The sequence below is a fragment of the Lepidochelys kempii genome, chromosome 5, assembly GCF_965140285.1.
Source record: "Lepidochelys kempii isolate rLepKem1 chromosome 5, rLepKem1.hap1, whole genome shotgun sequence".
NCBI lineage: Eukaryota > Metazoa > Chordata > Testudines > Cheloniidae > Lepidochelys > Lepidochelys kempii.
Window position 1 is genome coordinate 21769260 of NC_136384.1, and position 19364 is coordinate 21788623.

Sequence of the window (19364 nt, forward strand, 5' to 3'; positions counted from 1 at the left end):
CCGCATGGGGCTGGCTTGAGAGCCCCTCTCTCCCACATGGGGCTGGCCCGAACTGCCTGGCATCACCACTCACCTGAGTCCCATGCCACTCAAGCCCTGCACCGCCTGGGGCTGACTGCCCAAGTCCCATACCTCCCAGGGTTGGAGCTGGGGCTGATCACCCAAGTCCTACACCACCCAGGACTGACCACCTGAACCCCGCACCCACTAAGGGCTGGGGCTGACAGCCTGAGCCCCACCACCCTGTACCTCACATCGCCACTCCCCCCCCCCCAAACATTCCTCCACACCCTCCTGGGGAGGGCGCACCCCACTGGTTTGGCAAAACTGGGCATTTGTTCTTATTGCTCTTGCCAATTGATGATCAGTTTTGCCAAAAAAAAGTCAGGACAGCCAGGACAGGGCTTAAAAAGGGGACTGAGTCAGCCAAAATGGGACGTAGGGTCATCCTAAACATCTCCAGTCCCCCAGAGACTGGGTACAGTCCAGTCAATATCCTGTCACTTGTGAAAAAGCCACTATATTTAGTGTCTTTTTAAATGTCATGGCTCCTGAAGTTATCAGATAATTACTATTATTTACTAATAAGGCAAAGAATTTGTCGCACATATTTTTAGTAGGAGTCACGGACAGGTCACGGACAATAAAGAAAAATTCATGGACGCCCATGACCTATCCGTGACTTTTATGAAAAATATACATGACAAAATGGGGAGCTGCAGTGTCTCCATGCCCTGGCTCAGAACTGTGGGGTTCTCCTGACCCCCAGTGGCTCTGAACTTAGGGCACTCCCCCTGGCCCCCGTGGCAGCTGGGAGCTCTGGGACATGCTGGGAGCTCCCAGGGGTCCCCCGCAACCTGCAGCAGCTCTGAGGCACACCCCCCACCCACTGTGGCTGGGCACTCGGGGCCCTCACAGTTCCTAGCCGGCGGTGGCGGGGGTACCCTGCAGCTCACAGACTCCACAGGCTCAGGTCATGGAGGTCTCTGGACGTCACGGATTCCCTGACCTCCATGACAAAATTGTAGCCCTATTAATTTGTTAATTATTTGTATTGTGGCAGGTCCTAAGAGCCCCTGTCATGGACCAGGACCCAGTTGTGTTAGGTGCTGTACAAACAAAGACTGGGGTCTCAACTTTCCTTTAAAAATACTACATGTCTACCTTCATGGTTTGGCTTTTGGGGGGGCATGGGGATGAGTAGCTTGGGCCCATGTTGGATAACAAATTAATTCCCAGGACCAGTGTGTTTAATTCTCCATGGACATTAATTCCCTCATGTTATAATTCCACATAACTATTGTAGGCATTCACATATGACTGCAATTCACGTTTTCTTTAAAGAATTTGATGTAAAATGCATGGGGCTGTAGCTAAGCAAAAAATTTTAAGCAAGCCTGACCTTGCTGCATAAATCATTTGCTCTAATGAATAGGCCCCTGAATGCTTGTGCATTTTTCCTGGAGTAAAACAAGGCACCGGCCTACTGCCTGGAGAAGGCTGATAAGAGAGATTAATATTTAACATTTTCAAGTTCATGTATTGTAAATGCCTCTATCCTAAAATGGTTCAAACAAGTTATCCAAATGAATATGGTACTTTAATGCATCCAGCCACACTGGAAATGCATGTGCATTTTTTCATTGGCAAGTTTACAAGTGGGAACACGTATTTTAATGTCCCGAAGTGTCCGTGACTGAACAGGTATTAGTATACTTCAGATTGACATACTGTTTATTTGCTCAGTGAGCCTTTGTATCTAGGATGTACAACATATTTCCCTCATCCTGGGGGGGGGTGTATGCATATTTGGTGAGAAAGGCATCTTTTGAGGCCTAGCAACCACAAAGTAACTGTAACTGGGTGGCAGGGTTATTCTGTTGACTGAAAATGTTGACACGTATTGGAACTTGACTAGGAGATGCCAGTTGATTTCTGCTGAGTCACTGTGGAATATATATCTTGCAATTCCACCCTGCATATAAGCGAGCCCCCTTGGAAAAAGAAAACTACAGTTTGGAACTGAGAAGCCCTAAAGACATAACCACAATAACAACCAAGCCTGGGGAGAAGGCTTGGGCTCAATAAGTTTGTTTCAGATCTTCAAATCTGAGTAATTGTTAATACAGCAAATCCATGGAAAAGGGTGAGTTTTGAATCCACACAGCAGATAGAGGTTGTATTTAACAGCAGTGTGGTAATGCCACCTGTTTGCAGCACTGTACATACTATGCAATTTCAAAAGCAGCTGCTCAATACGGACTGCAGAATAGTACTGTAGATAAATTGGAAGAACAGCCATTAATATATGGCAGAAATAACTCACACAGATTTATTTTTTAATGGAATTCTAAGCTTTGGGCAGTTTTGTGTGTTTTTCGGGCATGATGAAACTCCTCAGAAGAACACATCCTGTTTTCAAGAGCATTCTGGGAGCCGCTGGTGAGTCCTAAACTTCCTTTCTTATAGAGTTTAACCTTCAAGCTTTAAAAATCAACAAGCAGAAAGCATGTAAGTAAATAGTGTTGAAATGCTTGTAAATTTCAGAGTTTAAAAGTCTTTCCATTTGGAGGTGAAAATAACTAGATTTTTGCTTGGTGCCTTCAGAAACTCAAGCCTGTCTTCTGTTTTCAAAAACTTCTTCCATTAGGATTAGTAAAACAAAAATTACATTTTTGCTAAATTAGATTCCAACATAAAATAATAATTAGAAATGATTAGAAAATGTCTGGGGGTTTTTATCCTGTGAAAAATCAAAAACTTTGGACAAAAGCTGATTTTGGCACCACGACTGTGTGGCCTAATAGGAATTGTACTTTGGGTACCTCAAGCCCCCATTTTCCTATGTGAGCCAGGATCCTCAGCCAGACTACATTTCCCATGACGCACCATACCCAGGTACTCTGAGGATGCCCCACAATGGCTCAGCGAGTGGGGAAGCTGTGGTGCATCATGGGAAACGTAATCTGCCTGGGGACCCCAGCCCACAGATGAGTGTATGGGCCTGAGGCAGTTTGAATTACAATTCCAATAACTCCACTGCAGTAGCATTTCCAAATCTTGATTGGGGGTGTGTGTGTGTTTCAGCTGAAAATTCATCCTCCTTCCTAAAACAGTATCAATGCAGTCACTCAAAAGAGGAACTTCTCCTGGCATACAGAGAGAGGCACCTCCCTGCACCCCAGACTTAGGCACATCTCTCTCAGAGAGGGGTGGGGCTCAGCACATAAGCCTCTGGTTGGCATCTCCCATTGGCTGACTTAGGCAGCTCCCCACCTAGCCTGCTGGCTTTTGTGAATCACTTTCTAAGGTGCCTTTTTCTCCCCAGTCCTTATTCTACAGGGAGCCTCAATGCGTAACTCAAGGCTTTTTTTAATCTCAGTGATTTTTCCAGGAGCCAAAAAGTTTGGTGCTGTGACGCTTAGCATCACAATGCCTAAATCCTTTTGAACATTCAGTTCAAAGTCATGAGGGTAAAATTCTCAAAAGCACCTATGTTGCTATTTATTGGTCTAAGATCGAACCTGCTGAGTATGTTCATTGTATGTAAAGTTATGCTCTCAAAAATTCTGCATTGCAATGTTGTTAATGGGATTAGGAGATTAGAGGTTGTGGAAAGAGAAATGAGGATGGTATGAAATCCCTGATCAGGGAACCATTTACAGTGCTGTTTACTAATTCAGTGTATTTAACAACTGTCAGCTCAGGGAAAAGGGAGAAATTTAATGAACTGACACTTGGTGACCCAACTTCAAGAAAGGACTTTACTTAATGCTTCCTGGAGGAGATTTGCTTTATGTTTACTTCATGCTTCACAGAAGAGAAACATTTGCACAATCACTTAATCAAACCACCGCTTTCCCACAAAATTACTGTAGACAGCAGACAAGCCCATGAGAATGAGGAGTTGCACTGAGCATGCTTAGAATATCCCCTGTGTATCCAGGAAGAGGGGTTGGCTCTTCCTTGGTTTATTGAAAGTAAAGAGGCCAGGGATTCCTGAATCCATCCTTGGAAAGGATCTCAGACAGAGAGTGAAAGCTGTGGGTGAAATCTATTACTTGGGCACGCTCACGCACACACCTACACCTACACCTACACCCACACCCACACCCAATGAATTGACCATCCCAGGGTAAGGTAAAGGAATAGCAGGCCTCTGACGTGAGCACAAATTCCCCACCACATACTGAATAGTGAACAGGAGTTGCCACCTGTAGGTTATGGTGAGAGAGAGAGGACACATGCGCTGAAAGGGTTGATTAGTTATTTAAAACGGTCCCCAAACCCTCTCCTTTCCCTATCTCCAGTAGACAGGAGAGGCAGCCATAGCCTAGGGCTGTAATAATTCCTATATCCTGTAGAGATGGAGATGAAAGATCACTGCTGCTGGGGGAAGTTCATTCCTGTGAGTTATATAACTCCCATCTTTGGAGGCAGGCCGCTTCACGTTATTCCTGAAGAGACTGATTTAATGAGCAGCCAGAATGTGGGTTCACATGCCCAAGGCCACCTACTTTCTAATCTGGATGGGCCCCACTGGTAGTAAAAGTTGGTCTTGGAGGATTTTATGCCAACAAATTAATTTGCACTCTGTTGCCATTGGCAGTAGCAGCAAAATCTGCACCAGGATTTATGTTCAATGAACCTGAATAATGTAAAATACTGCTGCATAATATACAGTGTTTCCCTGCAGATATAGTATGTAGGGAGCTAGCTTTTCTCTTTGCCGCTGTGAAGATTTAGGGAGTGATGATGAAAGATACTGTTTATGGACCAGATTTTTAAACAGCAGCTTCCCTTGTGCCTGCAATCATTTCCAAGTGTAATTTAGGTCACTTGGACATAAGGGTGTGTTTGCTTGAGAGGCAGTGTGGCCTAGTGGCTAGGACAGTGGACTGAGAACTCAGGAGACCAGAGGTTGAGTCCTAGCTCTGCCACTGGTTTGCTGAGTGACCTTAGGGAAGTCATTTAATCATACTGTGCCTCAGCTTCCCCAGCTGTAAAATGGGGATAATGATGCTGATCTCCTATGACGGTATATATCCTCATTACTACTCAAGTCTAAGTTACCTACATTCTTCTGACAGCTATTTTGAAGGTGTAAAAGGGAAGTCTGATTAAATCTAGGCTGAAAATCAGGCCCTATATTTTTAATTTCAAGATAACGGTCTCCCTTTGTTTCCTGGGGTTGATGTGTCAGTGTGGTGAGTCACTATGGGGAATGCCAGCATGGCGTATAAGAGTTGATGTAATGAGGCTGATCATTGGGAAATTCAAATCAATTTAGTTTACTGAAAGCTCCAGTGGAAAAGATCATGGTTTCTAGGTTAACTACCTTTGATCTGTTTCATCCTTTTTTTTTAAAAAAGTTAATTTTTATCTTCCCACTACTCTGAACTACTGGCCAGTCATAGATAATTTTTAACTCCTAGCCACTGATTCATTCGGGTCACAGGTACTTTCCCCTCTGTGTGTATTTGGGATCTATATCACTATTATACTTGTACTGCATATGACTTACCTTCATCTGTTATACTGTGCTAAAAGAGTTAGGTGAAACTATGATTTTGCTTTACAGGGTATTCTACAGTCCTTTTATTTTTATTCATGTGCATTCATGGCTCTTGAATAGCATGATAAAGTAAAGATTCGAACAAATAAGCAAAATTCAGCTGAAATGATCATGGAGGATGCTTTAAGTCATGGAGCTTCTCTACCGATTTCCATGCAAGGCTGTAGGGCCAGATCCTTAGCTGATGTAAATCAGCATAGCTCCATTGAAATCAATGGGCCATAATGATGAGTCAGATTTGATTATTTCAATGGAGCTATGCCTGTTTCACATCATCTGAGGATCTGGCCCATAATTTTGATCCAGGTTTTGTGAATATCAGTAACCCAAGCCCAATTTTTGGGTTTGTAACAGGATACAAAGGTTTTTCCATAGGCGAAATATCCAGGTCAGAAATGGTTTAATTAGTCCCAAGTTTATTTTATCATACACCATAGAAGATAGAGCTGGAATAAAACCATAAAGGCACTAGTCATTAATGCGGGATGTTTCCTTACATTATTGCCATTGGCGTAATAGTTAAATTCTTAAATCCTTCAGGAAAAATCCCTTTGACTTCAAATATGTGCCTTGCCAAGGACTGCAAAATCAGGCCTTTCTTGAATCCCTCCAGAGCTAGTGCCTCCACTGTCCCCTTTGGCAAACTGCATATCAGTGTCCCATGTTTCAGTGAAGAATATTTGCTCCCCAACTCCTCCTCCTTTTCAGTTTTGAGGGCCCAATCCTCAAATCAGTCCACTCAACAGACTGCTGTTGGCTTCAGCTGGAGTTGTGGCATGCCTTGAATGGAGAGCAGTCTCTTCTCTCCAGGCAGGGGTGGCAGCTGCCATTTTGTGCTCGCGTGCAGCCTGCAATCTGTGCTCTCTCTCACTGGTTTATTTGTTCTGTTCATATTTAAAAAAATTATTGTTCTGAGTGGAAGGGTATGAAAAAAACAATCCAGGCAAGCCTCATTTAGGTGATGTAAATGGGAGCACGACCCCAAGGTCTCACAATCGAATTGAGTGGTGGAACTAGCTTTTTAAAGTCTGGCATCTAAGGTGCCACAAGTACTCCTTTTGTTTTTGCAAATACAGCAGTTTCCCCCAATTGTGTTTTTAAGCTTTCTCCAGGCTGCTCTTGAAATTCGTTTTACTGGGCACATGGTGGCTTTATGCAGACAAAGTCTGAGCTAGCTCAGACGCATTGAGGGCCTTTTCAGTTAGCATTTCCCTCCTTCCCCCAAGAGAGTGTTCCCATCCACTACTCCCTTTGGAGTCATATCCCTCTTACACTGGGTGGAGGAATTGCCTAATACATCATTGTTTTCCCCAGCCACTTTATTTTGCATGTGCAATATGGAGTTGAGGGCTGTACTCAGAAAGACAATGCTTAACCCTCTCCTTGCCAGTTTCTGGTCTGGTTCAATTCTCCCTATTGCAGGACCTAACCTTTAGCTTCTAGATCATAATTTCATGCTTTACCTCTTTCAAAGAACTGTGAAAAGCCCCTGTTTCCTGCCTTGGTAGTAGTTTATTAACTCCTTCAATCGGTGCAGTGTTTTTCACGTTCTTCCCTCACCCTTCTCTCTCCTCTTTTCCCCACAGCATATGCCTGAGGTCCATCTATTTCTTCGGTTGTATCTTCCAGTCTTTACATAAGGCAAATAATATAAAAGGATTTTCTTGCTTTCACCTGTGGGCCAAATTTAAGCTTCTTATAGAGCAACCAAAGTCAGTGAGATCTGCTTATATATATCTGAGGGTAGAATTTGTCCCACATATTTATGTATGGTGTATGTATTGTATCATGCTTATCTGCTCTTGGATCACATTAGTGACCTTTAACCAATCCAATTAGTTTTCTTCAGGAATTTCAAAACAATTTGGCATTTTATTTCAAAGAACCGGAGCAGGAACAGCCAGTCCTCAGTGACAATTGTTGCAATTCTATCACAAATTATCACCCATTATCTCCATGTGCAGTGGTGAAAGCCTTTACTTTATTAACTTTAGTGGGTCATTTAAAATTGTAGCACAGAGTTTTTGGGAAAAGAACTTTTACTCATGAACACACTCCCAGCAGTCATTACCTAGGGACACTTCCCTTCTAAAAAATAACAGCATACTTAAAATCTGTTGGAGTTTAGAGAAATTACAGCTCATAAAATACATTCTAAATAAATGATTACTTTTTGGTTGTCTTCTGTCTCTGCTGTTTTACAGTTAAGTACAAACCTTTCCCATCATACCAGGTACTTCCCATAAGCTTCAAAAACAGGTCCAAATTTTCAGGATTGCACACACAATTTGCACATACAGTTATGGTATCTGTACAGGTAAGTCATACACATAGTTTTGCACAAGCCAATTTGGACAGCCTCTTAAACATACTGCGATCTCCAGTTAGCATGTTAATCATTATTATTTCTTCTTTGTATTACCTGGCTGGCACCTACAGGTCCCAACCAAGAGTGGCCCCATTATATAGTGGCTATACAAACACAGAGTAAGAGAGAGGCCCTGCTCCCCAAGTGTTTAGAATCTAAATAGACAAAGGGTGGGAAGGGAAATGGAGAGACATTGCTATGCTGTGACTTGTTCATTGTCAAACACAGGGTTAGTAGCAGAGATGGGATTAGAATGCAGGGCTCCTGATTCACAAGATAGTGCCCCAACTGCTAGACCACGCTGCCCCCCCCAGAACAGGCAGAAGCAAACAGCTGCAGCTGAAGATACAGGAATATATTTCAACTAGGGCATATTTATCTCACAATAATTGTGATCCCATTATTAGAATATATCTCTGTTCTCTCTCTGCTGTTACTATCTAATCTTTATACTGCAGAATCCAGAGCCCCATTGTGTAAGGTTTTGAAGACACACACACAGAAGAAGAACATGGTCTGAACTCTCAGGGTGCAATTCTGGTCCTGTTAAAGTCAATGGGCATTTTTGTTTGTCATTTGGTGATCGGCCAGGTTAGGTGAATACAGTTCACACAAATTTCCCAGAATTATGTTCCTGTTAAAGAGCAATAGTGATAAACTGTGGCTGCCCCGTGCAGCTGCATTGTATAGAGTGAACCCCTCTCTTCATCATGGAGTATCCATGAAGGAGGAAGCCCGGATATAATTGCCATGCATCCTTGAGCACTCGGGTCTTGGCAAAGAACTAGCAGGTGCTTCCCTTCAGAAGGACTTACACTGCTTAAGTGCTTTGCTGAATCAGGACCTAGGTGGCTTGCCTGGCCAATGTGGCTAGTTGTGCTTTTCACCCCCATAGTCCCCAAAGAGTACATGGCCAGTTGATTTGGGGGTGTGGCAGGTCCCGCCCCTGGTACAACAACTGCATTTACAAGCAGGAGGTAGGGGCAGCTCCCACTTTAAAGGTGACGTAGGGAGCAATAGGGCTTGTCATTCATTACTTGCAGTATTCTCTCCCCACTCCCCCTTTCCTGGTGCATCTCTGGATGCATAAGCTAGCACTTAGCCTCTAGACTTTGTTCTTCTTGTCTTATTCCAATCTCGGAATTCCTGCCAAATGTGTTAACGTTATTCGTTTGTGTGTTTGCGTCAACAAAAAAAACCCCAAATCTTCTTTTTTAAAAAATGGAACATGATGCAATGAATTTGCAGAATATTTTCTGTTTTCTCATTTTAATACACAGGAAAAATGAACATTACAAAAATGCATCATTGGTCTCTCGCATCATTAAAAATGCTAGGGTTTTGAATGGGGAAAAATTATCCTGAGAACATAGCTGTAATAATAAAAATAAAAGAATCCTGAGACCCAGCAGTGGCGTTCCTTTCTTCAGATATAACACAATTAAACACACTCTTTCCTTCTCTCCCCATTTACAGACATTCTTGGTTTTATGTTGCAACAATGCCAAGGGGCCCCATTGTGCTAGGCACTATACAAATACATAATGACAGGTTTCAGAGTAACAGCCGTGTTAGTCTGTATTCGCAAAAAGAAAAGGAGGACTTGTGGCACCTTAGAGACTAACCAATTTATTTGAGCATAAGCTTTTGTGAGCTACAGTTCACTTCATCGGATCCTTGTCCTGAAGAGCTTACAGCCTGAATGATGGAAGGAGAAACACAGACTTGCTCGACATCAAACAGCAGCAGTCCCAGGAGCAGAGGGTATGTCTCTTGAGTGGACTATCACTGTACTACTACATGAAGGGCTTGAGCCTGCTGGGCACTTGACCACTCTTCCAAAGAGAGCGCGTCATTACCCAGTGGCCACTTTACAGTGCTTTGAGCCTTCATGTGGGAATAACTTACACTGCACCCGCTTTTAGGCCCCTGTACACTGTGAATATGGTGCCCAGTGGTCTTAGTGTAAATGAGCATTCCAGCCCCAAACTGCAGTGACCGGTAAGGGTGCGTAATGCCACATAGGCATGTTCCCTAGTTGCCACACCTCCACATGTGCCATGTGAAGAGGTCCGTTACAGCACTAAGCAGTGTTATCTGCTCACCCATCCACATGCCAGCAGCTGTATCCCATCTTGTTTTCATATTCTTTTTAGTTGAGAAGAAATAGTTTTTAAAAACCTTTTCTAATTAAAAAAAAAAGAAAAGAAAAGAAAGAATTAAGGACAGTAAAGCTTAGGCTAGCTCAGCACCGGGCAGCTTGTTTGGACTCAAAATGTAACTTTGGCTTATAGTGCAGGAGGTCCCAGGTTCAAATCCTATGCTAGTCCTCAGGAAGGTGAAATATATGGAACCTTTACTTTTGGGATTTGTGTGATGATCTAGTGGTAAAGTCTCTAGACTGTGACTCAGGAAACCTGGGTTCAATTCCTAGTTCTCCCACCCTCTTCTTGTGTGAACAGGCATAAGGCTAATGTATGCCTCAGTTTCCCTATCTGTAACATGGGGATGATACTTCCCTACCTTGTAGGAGTCTTGGGAAAATAAAATCCATTAAAGACTGTGCAGTGCTCAGGTTCTTTGGTGATGAGAGTCACACAAATACCTCCACAGAGCAATGAACTTAAACAACAAAAGGTTAACACACAGATCTGTGCAGGAAATGGTAACATTAGCATTACACCCCATGCTCACTGGAGGTCAGATTTAAACAATTAATGTAGATATTGAGGCTGAATAAACACTCTTCATCTGAGAAAGAGTTAAGCAAACACAGAGGGCAGTTGAAGAAGAACTTTTCTTTTTTGATGTGTGGTTGCAATATCACTTTTTAAGAAACACTGTTTCAAGTCAGGGTAATTCAACTATTCCCACCCACCAATCCACTTTCCCCCCTCTCCACCTACCCTCACACACACTACCCCAAGGGAGGAGGAAAAACCGGATTTTCAAGGTTTTTTTCCTCTGGTCTGTTTGACTAAAGGTGACTCCTGCTTAGTGGACAGAGGGCCATCCCCCACTGATCAATATTTTAATGTGACTTATCAGAAAGAGAATGAATTGTTTACTTAAAAACTCAGGATCCCATAAAGGGCAAGGGAAAAGTGTCCACTGGAAACAGAAGTTCTGGATTCCTGCCTGCTGCTGTAAATTCATAACAAGGAAGCCTAAAACTCAAAGGATCAGAAGAAAGTGGTGTCCAGCAAAACAATGCGTTAGAATCAAAACTCCAACAAAGGCACAGCCAGCAGTTATGTGGGATGGTAAGTACTTTCCTGGGTATATTTCAAATGAGCAAAATGAAACAAACTCTTCAGGTGGGGGAACGTATAAAAATTGAGTACAACAATGATTTCAAATGCCAATGCCAACCTGCTACACTAAAATGTTCTTACAAGTCTGTTGCCCCTCAACACAGATTAAATGGATTTTGTATTATAGCCGTAGGATCTGTTCCTGCACCTTTTAAGTCAATAGGAGTTTTTCCCATAACTTCAGTGGGTACAGGATGAAGCCTATAGACATCCTAAATGCTTATTGAAAAAATAATGATGCTAACGTGCTTGGTTAGACTTTATTTGCCTTGAGGATTAGATACATCTTGAGAGTTTAGATACATGAAAAAGACATGGCTTGGGATTCTCCTTCGCAAGCACTGCTTTAAAAGTATTCCTTTTCCTTGCAATGGTGTTCTGCCTTGAAGGGCTCCACGCTTTAAACCCAAGTCTGAAGAGAGGCTGAAAGCGGAAAGTTTGTGGTGCTACAGCATTTACATTCTGCTTCTACCCTGGTCCAACGTGTCACCTTCTCCTTGCCTTTGCCCTTTACTCTGTTGCACTATTTTAACAATCTCAACCCCTCAGGAATCAATGATCTTCTCTATTCTGCATCACTACCTATTGTTTTCTGAAAGATTTCTGAGCATGCATAGGAACTGCTGGGAGTTCCCATGCGTGGATAGTGGGGCTTTGAGAATGCCTCACTTTCAGTCACATTGCTTGTCTGAAATATTATTTTAACTTTTATATTGCAGTAGAGCCTAGAGGCCAGCTCTGCTGGGGCCCCACTGTGCTAGGCACTGCACATATATATAGTGCATGACAGTCCCTACACTATATATATGTGAATTAGAATGTAAATTTCAATATGCAGTGTTTGCATCCCTTTCCACTAATAATGCAAGTGAAGGTTTGTTTGTGAGAATAGAAAATAAAATTCAGGTCCATAGCTGAAAATTTGTATCATGACAAAGTGAAATTTGTTTTGGATGTAACTGGGAATCTAACATTTAAACTAAGACCCCTTCTTTAACTTATATAACTGTGTGAAAACGAAAACAGCAGCAGCCTCCTGGTGTTGCATACAAGGTATGTTACAACCCCCTCTTTCTCCTAGAGCTTGCTCCTTCTTAGCAGTTAAGCTAGGCATATCTGCCACCCTGCGTAACAGCAATGTGCTGGCATTCACCTGCACAGCTGTTTCCTGCTACAGATTGTGCAGGCTCCAGAATAGATAGAAAATAAACTAAGGATGATCAGTGCATTGAAAAAGGAGCCATTCCCACCCATCCATTCGCAGATCACATATGTGCACAAAAACAGAGATGACACAATAGTTATATTAATAAAATGAAAAAGAGAGAGAGGTCTAGCACATTAACTGGCAGGGTTAGGTTGTCTTATGGGCAGTCCATCTGCTAAGGATTGACTCACAAGTTGACTAGTATTCTCAGTAGAAATGTGCTCTGGTTTAATTAAAATCAGTTTAAAAATCAATCTAGTTAAACTGGTCCAAAGACCAAAGATTAGACTCACTTAAGTTTTGCTTAAATCAATGTATTTTAGGTTGGTAACTCACTGATGCGAATTAAACTGATTTCAGCAAGTATTAAAACAGATGACGGGCATATGTATTAGGGGCTTGCACTGGTTTAACTTGATCAATTTTTAAACCAGTTAAACAAATAGTTTCCAGAAAGGATGGAACATTTGTGTGGATGAAACAATTGGTGGCAGGTTTCTTGGATGGAGCCAATTGCGGAAAAAGCTTTATTAGAGTCCAAAGGATCCTGCCATGTCCTGTTTTTTACCTGCCATGGAATAGGATGGCATCATCATTATCTCTTTCAGAGAAAGGAAACCAGGAAACTGTTCCTCTTCCAATTTAAGCCACTGAGAGTTTTGCCATTCACTGAATGAAAGCAGAGTCAGGCCCAGCATGTCTAACAGTTGCTGGTCCTTCCTAAATTATGATAACATATTGATTTATACTTGCCCAACAAATATGTCTCATATTTTCACCAACTATTTAAAATTCCAGTGAGTGAGTTTGTCCTAAAATTAAATCTAGGCCTCTTTCACTCTTCTACCCCACTGTAGGGCATCAGGTATACTCTATGAGATGTTCACCTACTAAGGAGCTCTGACGCTGCTAATAAAATCCCTATGTCAAGATAGGAAAACTGTTGAGAAAAATCACAGCAATCATCCAGAGGGGGCACTTAGAGCATACTTCACAATATGTATTTCTGGTGCTCATGTTTTAGGTGTATTAAAAACATTTAGGCAACTGGAGGGTTCAAAATTTGCTAATATGTTCCTTCCATGTCTGCACTTCATCTCTGATATGGCATGCCATAGTAGGCCCCTGTAATTAACAGAAAATAACCACTGGATCTCTGCTATCATGGTATGGCAATTGTTGCTAAATGCTGACATTTAAAATGGTGACTGTTGTGTAGGAACATGTGTGAAATGTGATGGTTCTTCTCTATCCATATTCTATGCCTCTCATGGGGCACACACTTGTGCAGGGTTTGTGTTTTTACAAGCAGCTGCTGATATAGACTTGCAGAGGATGGGAAATCTGGCAGGTGACGATAAGGGACACATAGTGTATATGAGGGTGTATGCATTGTTGGCTTTGAATGTAAAGCCACTAAAGGAAAATAAATGACTTTAACAAGAATTTAAGTGCAATGTGCACTGTGGGGGTGTGATTTCTAAAGCACACTAATATATTGCTCATTAATCGGTCCCTGCAGACCCTGCTGGTCTGCACTAAAGGTTCCCTAGTGTGGTTTAACATTGTGCTCTTTGAAACAGTGCTATATCGAAGTGCATTAGGGAACATAGTAAGCATCAGCTGGATCTACATGGACCAACTAAGGGCAGGTCTACCCGACTGCTTAAGTCAATCTAACTTATGTCATTCATGGGTGCGAAAAGACACTCCCTTGAGCGACACAAGTTACAGCAACTTAATCGCTGTCCACACTGGCATTTTGTCAGTGGGAGATGCTGTCCTGCCAACATAGCTTCCACCTCTCATGGAGGTGGAGTAATTATGTCGACGGGAGAGTGCTCTCCTGTCGGCATAGAGCATCTTCCCCAGATGCACTACAGCAGTGCAGCTGCATTGGTGCAGCTATGCAGGTGTGGTGCTTAGACCTGTCCTAATGTCAGCACATTAGTATGCTTTAAAAATCACATAGTGAGCATTATCACACTGTGTAGACATACCTTCAGGGAAGAGAGAATGTTCCCTGAATATCCAAAGAACTCCTCCCTCAAACCTTCTCAACTCACTTTTAACACACCCAGCAATTGCAACTAGGTGCCATAATGATGGGTGAATTAGATAAGAAAGAATAGAAGAAATGAAATACACTAGCAGTGGATGCATCAGAATACTTCTCTTGGTCTATTGGACAGCATCTGAAAGCTGCTGGCTTTCTTAATTATGGGTGGAACACGGTTCAAAATGTATATAAGAGGGATATATTTTAGGGCCTGTCTAAATGGAGATGGATAAATTAAATCAGTTATAGAGGCGTTCTGTGTCTTATCCTTTCACACAAATAAACAGTTTTCTTCACTTCCGTGAATAGATCAGCACCCAATCAACAGAGCTTTTGGAGCCAGACAATTCAAGTTCTCATTAGCCGCAGCAAACTATTAGGGAATCCTATTTCAGCATGCAGCACTTATCAAAACCCACTCTGCACTGTTCAAAATGAGCAATTAATGACACATACTGTGCTGTTCCGGAAAAAATTCCACCCTCTCTAGAGGGATAAAGGAATCATATCGAAAGGCAAAAATATATCCTTTTGCTTCCCAGTTCAGATGTCCATTTTTTGAAAAGTGATAGAAAATTATGTTGTTGTTATTATTTATGAATAATAAATCATGACGTTGCAGTTACATACGGTACCTTTTATCTGAGGAGATCAGTGATTTACAAACATCTAATACCCGCAAGAATCCTGCATGAAGTGTGTTGTGGGTTGACGGTTTCTGTTTTAATCAGGAAAGAGATAGGAGGAGTAAGAAGAAAAGATGGAGACTCTGAACCCTAACCTTCCCTTCTCCACTCCCCTCTTTTCATGTTTTCCTTGTTCCCTTGCCTATTCCCCCTTCTTTCTTTTCCAGTGCTCTCACAGAGTGTGGCAGGAGATGGTTTGGTTCAGGAGATGGTGGAGGGCACAGTAAGTATCACATGCTCTTTAGCACTGAGGTTAAACTGCTCAATGAGCAGCAGTTATTGCTAAAGCTACTGCAAAAACTCCTAGCTTCATCTCCTTTTCAAGGGAATGTTCACTGTTCACAAAAGCTACGTGACATATGGTAACTACGAGCCTGGCCTGGAACTTGTTGAGCAAGGTTGGGCCCTGTGGGCCAGATTAACAAAATTATTGTTGCCCCTTTGACCTGAGTGATCAGCCAATATTCAGGACCTTGCAGGTTTATTTTACATTTGGAAGAGAAATCCATGATACCAGTCAGGTATATTCTTTGATGTTGTCCTGTTAATAGAATATCAGTGTTGGAAGGGACCTCAGGAGCTCATCTAGTTCAGTCCCCACTCAAAGCAGGACCAATCTCCAATTTTTGCCCCAGATCTCTAAATGGCCCCCTCAAGGATTGAACTCTCAACCCTGGATTTAGCAGGCCAATGCTCAAACCACTGAGCTATCCCTCCCCCCTGTTTATTTACAAAGCATGCACACAAAGGCCTGTTTCCCTCAGTGCAGCAGAAACAAACCACAGCAGGCAGTTTCCTTGCTTACGATTCCCCAAGTCTGCCTCTCCTTTGTTCCGTGCCAAAGGAGCTCTGTCAGACTCCCTTTTGGGGCCAGACTCCTGACTGCTTCTCTCACTGTCTGCCTCTCTCCCTCACAGCTTGCCAAACACTCTCCTAGCCTCTGTGTGCTTAACAAAGGAACCACTCAGCCCACATGGCTTATGGTCTGATCAGGACATGCCATGTGCCTTGTTGCCTTGGGTGGTGACTTCCATTGCTTCCAGCTACCACTATGTAAATAGGGCTTAATTGCTTCTTCTATTTAGCTTGAAAGAAAGGTGCTTTGCAGCACACCCATCCTCTTTAACCGAGTCTATGACTGTCTGTAGATCAAAGATCCACTTGATGGCGGCCTTCATGTTGAAAGGTACCTAGTGGGATTTTCAAAAGTGCCTAAGCAGGTTAGGTATCTAATTCCCATTGAAATTTAATGAGAGATAGGTGCCTAACTCACTTCTGTAAATATCATTAGGTGCCTATCTGCATCTTTAGGTATCTAAACACCTTTGTAAATTTGGCCCTTAGAGACTCAGCTAGAATTATGCAACCTTTACTCATGTTGGTGAGCACTTATGCAAGCAGTCCCACTGATTTCTGTGGGGCTATTCATGTGAGTAAGTGCTCACCACCATGAATAAGGGTTGCACAATCTACCCATAAACAAGTGTACACTATAATGACAAATGCTTGGGAATTTGTTCCCTAGCCTCCTCCGATGGACAGTGCCATGGGATCTTTTATGTTCACATGCAATGTACCGGAGCACTGTTTTTAAATCTCCCATCTGTTAGACCTGCACTTTGTTTGGCTGGGTTCAGCATTGCAACTTTACTTAAATTGACAGTGGTTTTTGTTTTTTTAATGTCTAAGATGCGAACCAAGTGACCAAATTAGTAGGCAAACCCAATCAGCATGATAAAGAGGAGCCCTACTTCATCTGGCAAATCTGACAGGATTAGAATGGCCCTTTAAAAGTATATAAATATCCTTAGGGTACACAGCAAGGCTTTCTGTAGAAAGGGTGCCAATTCCTTTCACCATTAGTGCTTGCAAAGTACTTTCCTAGTCTATTTCCCAGGAAGCTTTTATTTTAGAGTCTAGAAATAGTTTTGCATATTTTAAGTGTGTATTTCTAGGTTTCTATTATGTAATCTTATAGGACTGATAATTAAATCTTGGAACTACTGGTGTGGGGGACGGAGAGTATTGGGAGTATTTTCTTCCTTGCAGGTAAGACTGACGGGCCACTTGCTTTTGCAGTGGGGGAGCAGCAGTTATGGTCTTCAATGGGAGTTGCATGCACATTGGTACTGCAAGGATGCATAGAAGAGGAAATGAAAAATACCTTCATCCTGCTAGGTGCTGAGTACCCTTCACTTCCACTGAATTCACCTCTGATCGGGCACTTACGACTTTGCAGAATTTGGCCACAGGAAATACAGGAGAATTTGGCCTATCAAGGGCAAATTCTAATATTGAAAGTGCAGTTCCACGCTGAAAAATGTCTCTAAAAGGAGCACTGGGGGGATGAGGGGAAAGCTCCAAGTTTTTCTCTCAGTGACTCCACACCAGAAGTGCCCAGTTTAAAAGCAGAAAGACATTTTCCCTTAGGGCCAGCTCTGCAGACTCAATCTGGGATCTGAAACACCAGGGTAAAGCTTGTCTGTGCAGGAGACAGAGCTTTCTAGGGAGCCAGGTCTGAGAGCGTGCGATGAATTCCCCTGATACTAAGGGCCACCACAAAACCCACCATGTTTTGGTGAAAGTGCAAAGCCTTCCTGAGCAGAACTGCCTTTGACCTTGCCTTTCCTAACATAAATAGCAACATGGGTATTAAAAAACAACCAACCCCCCCAAATCCCACCTTACTCAAACATGATTCCCCCCCTCTCCCCCATGCACACACTTCTGGCGCTGAGAGAACAAACACCGGACAGAGGTTAGTCACGTTGCTTAATGAATGATGGGAAGATACTACAGTGATGAATGTGGTGTAAGAACTTACATAGAGTAGAACAGAATAGCTGAGGTCTTTTCTTCTCCTGCATCATCACCATCAATACAGGTCCTGAAGGGCAGTCTCTGCTTGCTGTTCTAACTGTGCAGCCCCATTGCCTGTGTGAAGCCAGTTACCATGGTGATGCATGTAGCAGGAGAGCCTAGCTTGAGAGGAAGGATGGCCTTGTGGTTAAGGCACAGGGTTGGAGAGCTGGGTTCATTTCCTGGCTTTGCCACAGATTGCTGTGTGACCTTGGGTAAACTGCTTAGTCTCTCTGTGCCTCAGTCCTCCATCTGCAAAATGGGGGGGTAATGACACTTATTTCACACACACCAACACACACACAAACAACATTCCCTTTGTCTGTGTTGTGTATTTAGTTTATAAGCTCTCTGATGCATGGACTGCCTCTTACCATGCATTTGTACACTGGAGCCCTGCCCTCGGCTGGGGACTCTAGGTGCTACTATGATACAAGTAAATCGTCATCATAAAAATCAAATGGGTTTGAGCAGTGGTAACTAATAGCAACCTAGTGGGCAATGTGTCTGGTGATGTAGGGTGGAGGGCTAGAACACAGCTTAGTCTCCCTTAGCTGTGTTGGATCTATGGAGCTAACAGGAGTAGAAAGAATATTTTAGTAATTTAAGGGCTTGATCCCACCCTCACTGAAATAAGAGATAAAACTTCCACGGGGTTCAGTGGTATAGGACTGTGCCTTTAGGGCCTGATTCAAAGCCCAGTGAAGTTCATGATTGATTACATTGAGCTGTGAATTGGGCACTAAATAAATGCAGGGCACAGCTGTGTGGAGAAGCAAGGTGCCATTTTCACCTAAAGTGTATTCCAGATTATAACCTCGCTTTAGCAGTGTAAGGTGCCCAGACTAACCAGTGTAACATTGTAAAGTGCCCAGACTAACCAGCCCTGTAAGTGCGTGCTGTAGCTCGTCACTGATTTTTCAAACTTCTTTCCATCATTCATGTTTCACTTGTGATCCTTTCTCTGTTTGTTGCAGATCCTCAACGCTGAAGTTTGGGACTTGCCTGTATTTCAGCTCCTACAGACTATTTACTGCCAGAGCTATGGAGTGTGACAATGGTGTTTGTGTCCAATCTATCAAACGCCATTATCACACTAAATAGCTACTGTTAGATAAGCCATCAGGTCACAGAAGGAAGAGAACTCTGAGCAATACATTTCCTGGCTGTGATGAGGAATAAAGCAGGTTTGTTCTCGTATGTCATGATGACTGTGTGCTCTTTTATAAGCTATACTAAAATAATGTACAATAAACAAATACTCTGCTGTTCGTACTTCCAGTTGAAAAACTCCTT

General features: G+C 42.7%; 1 protein-coding gene across 2 annotated transcripts; it reads left to right on the forward strand.

Moving 5' to 3' along the window:
* Positions 1–1993: 1993 nt before the first annotated feature.
* Positions 1994–19105, forward strand: LOC144930546 (uncharacterized). Of its 2 annotated transcripts, XM_078852713.1 has the most exons (4): positions 1994–2442; positions 11024–11206; positions 15377–15432; positions 17259–19105. In XM_078852713.1, the coding sequence occupies exons 1-4, from the start codon at positions 2385–2387 to the stop codon at positions 17352–17354; spliced, it is 393 nt and encodes a 130-aa protein (XP_078708839.1). In that variant the 5' UTR covers positions 1994–2384; the 3' UTR covers positions 17355–19105. The 2 variants fall into 2 exon arrangements, 1 of the variants encoding a protein (XP_078708839.1); XR_013635763.1 differs by lacking the exons at positions 11024–11206; positions 17259–19105 and having other exon boundaries at positions 15377–16571.
* The last annotated feature ends 259 nt before the right edge of the window (positions 19106–19364 follow it).

Coding starts and splice junctions, on each gene's coding strand:
- LOC144930546 (XM_078852713.1), top strand. CDS start 2,385: ATGATGAAACTCCTCAGAAGAACACATCCTGTTTTCAAGAGCATTCTG. Junction 2,443..11,023: donor GAGCATTCTGGGAGCCGCTG/GTGAGTCCTAAA, acceptor TTAAAAACTCAG/GATCCCATAAAGGGCAAGGG. Junction 11,207..15,376: donor GCCAGCAGTTATGTGGGATG/GTAAGTACTTTC, acceptor TTTCTTTTCCAG/TGCTCTCACAGAGTGTGGCA.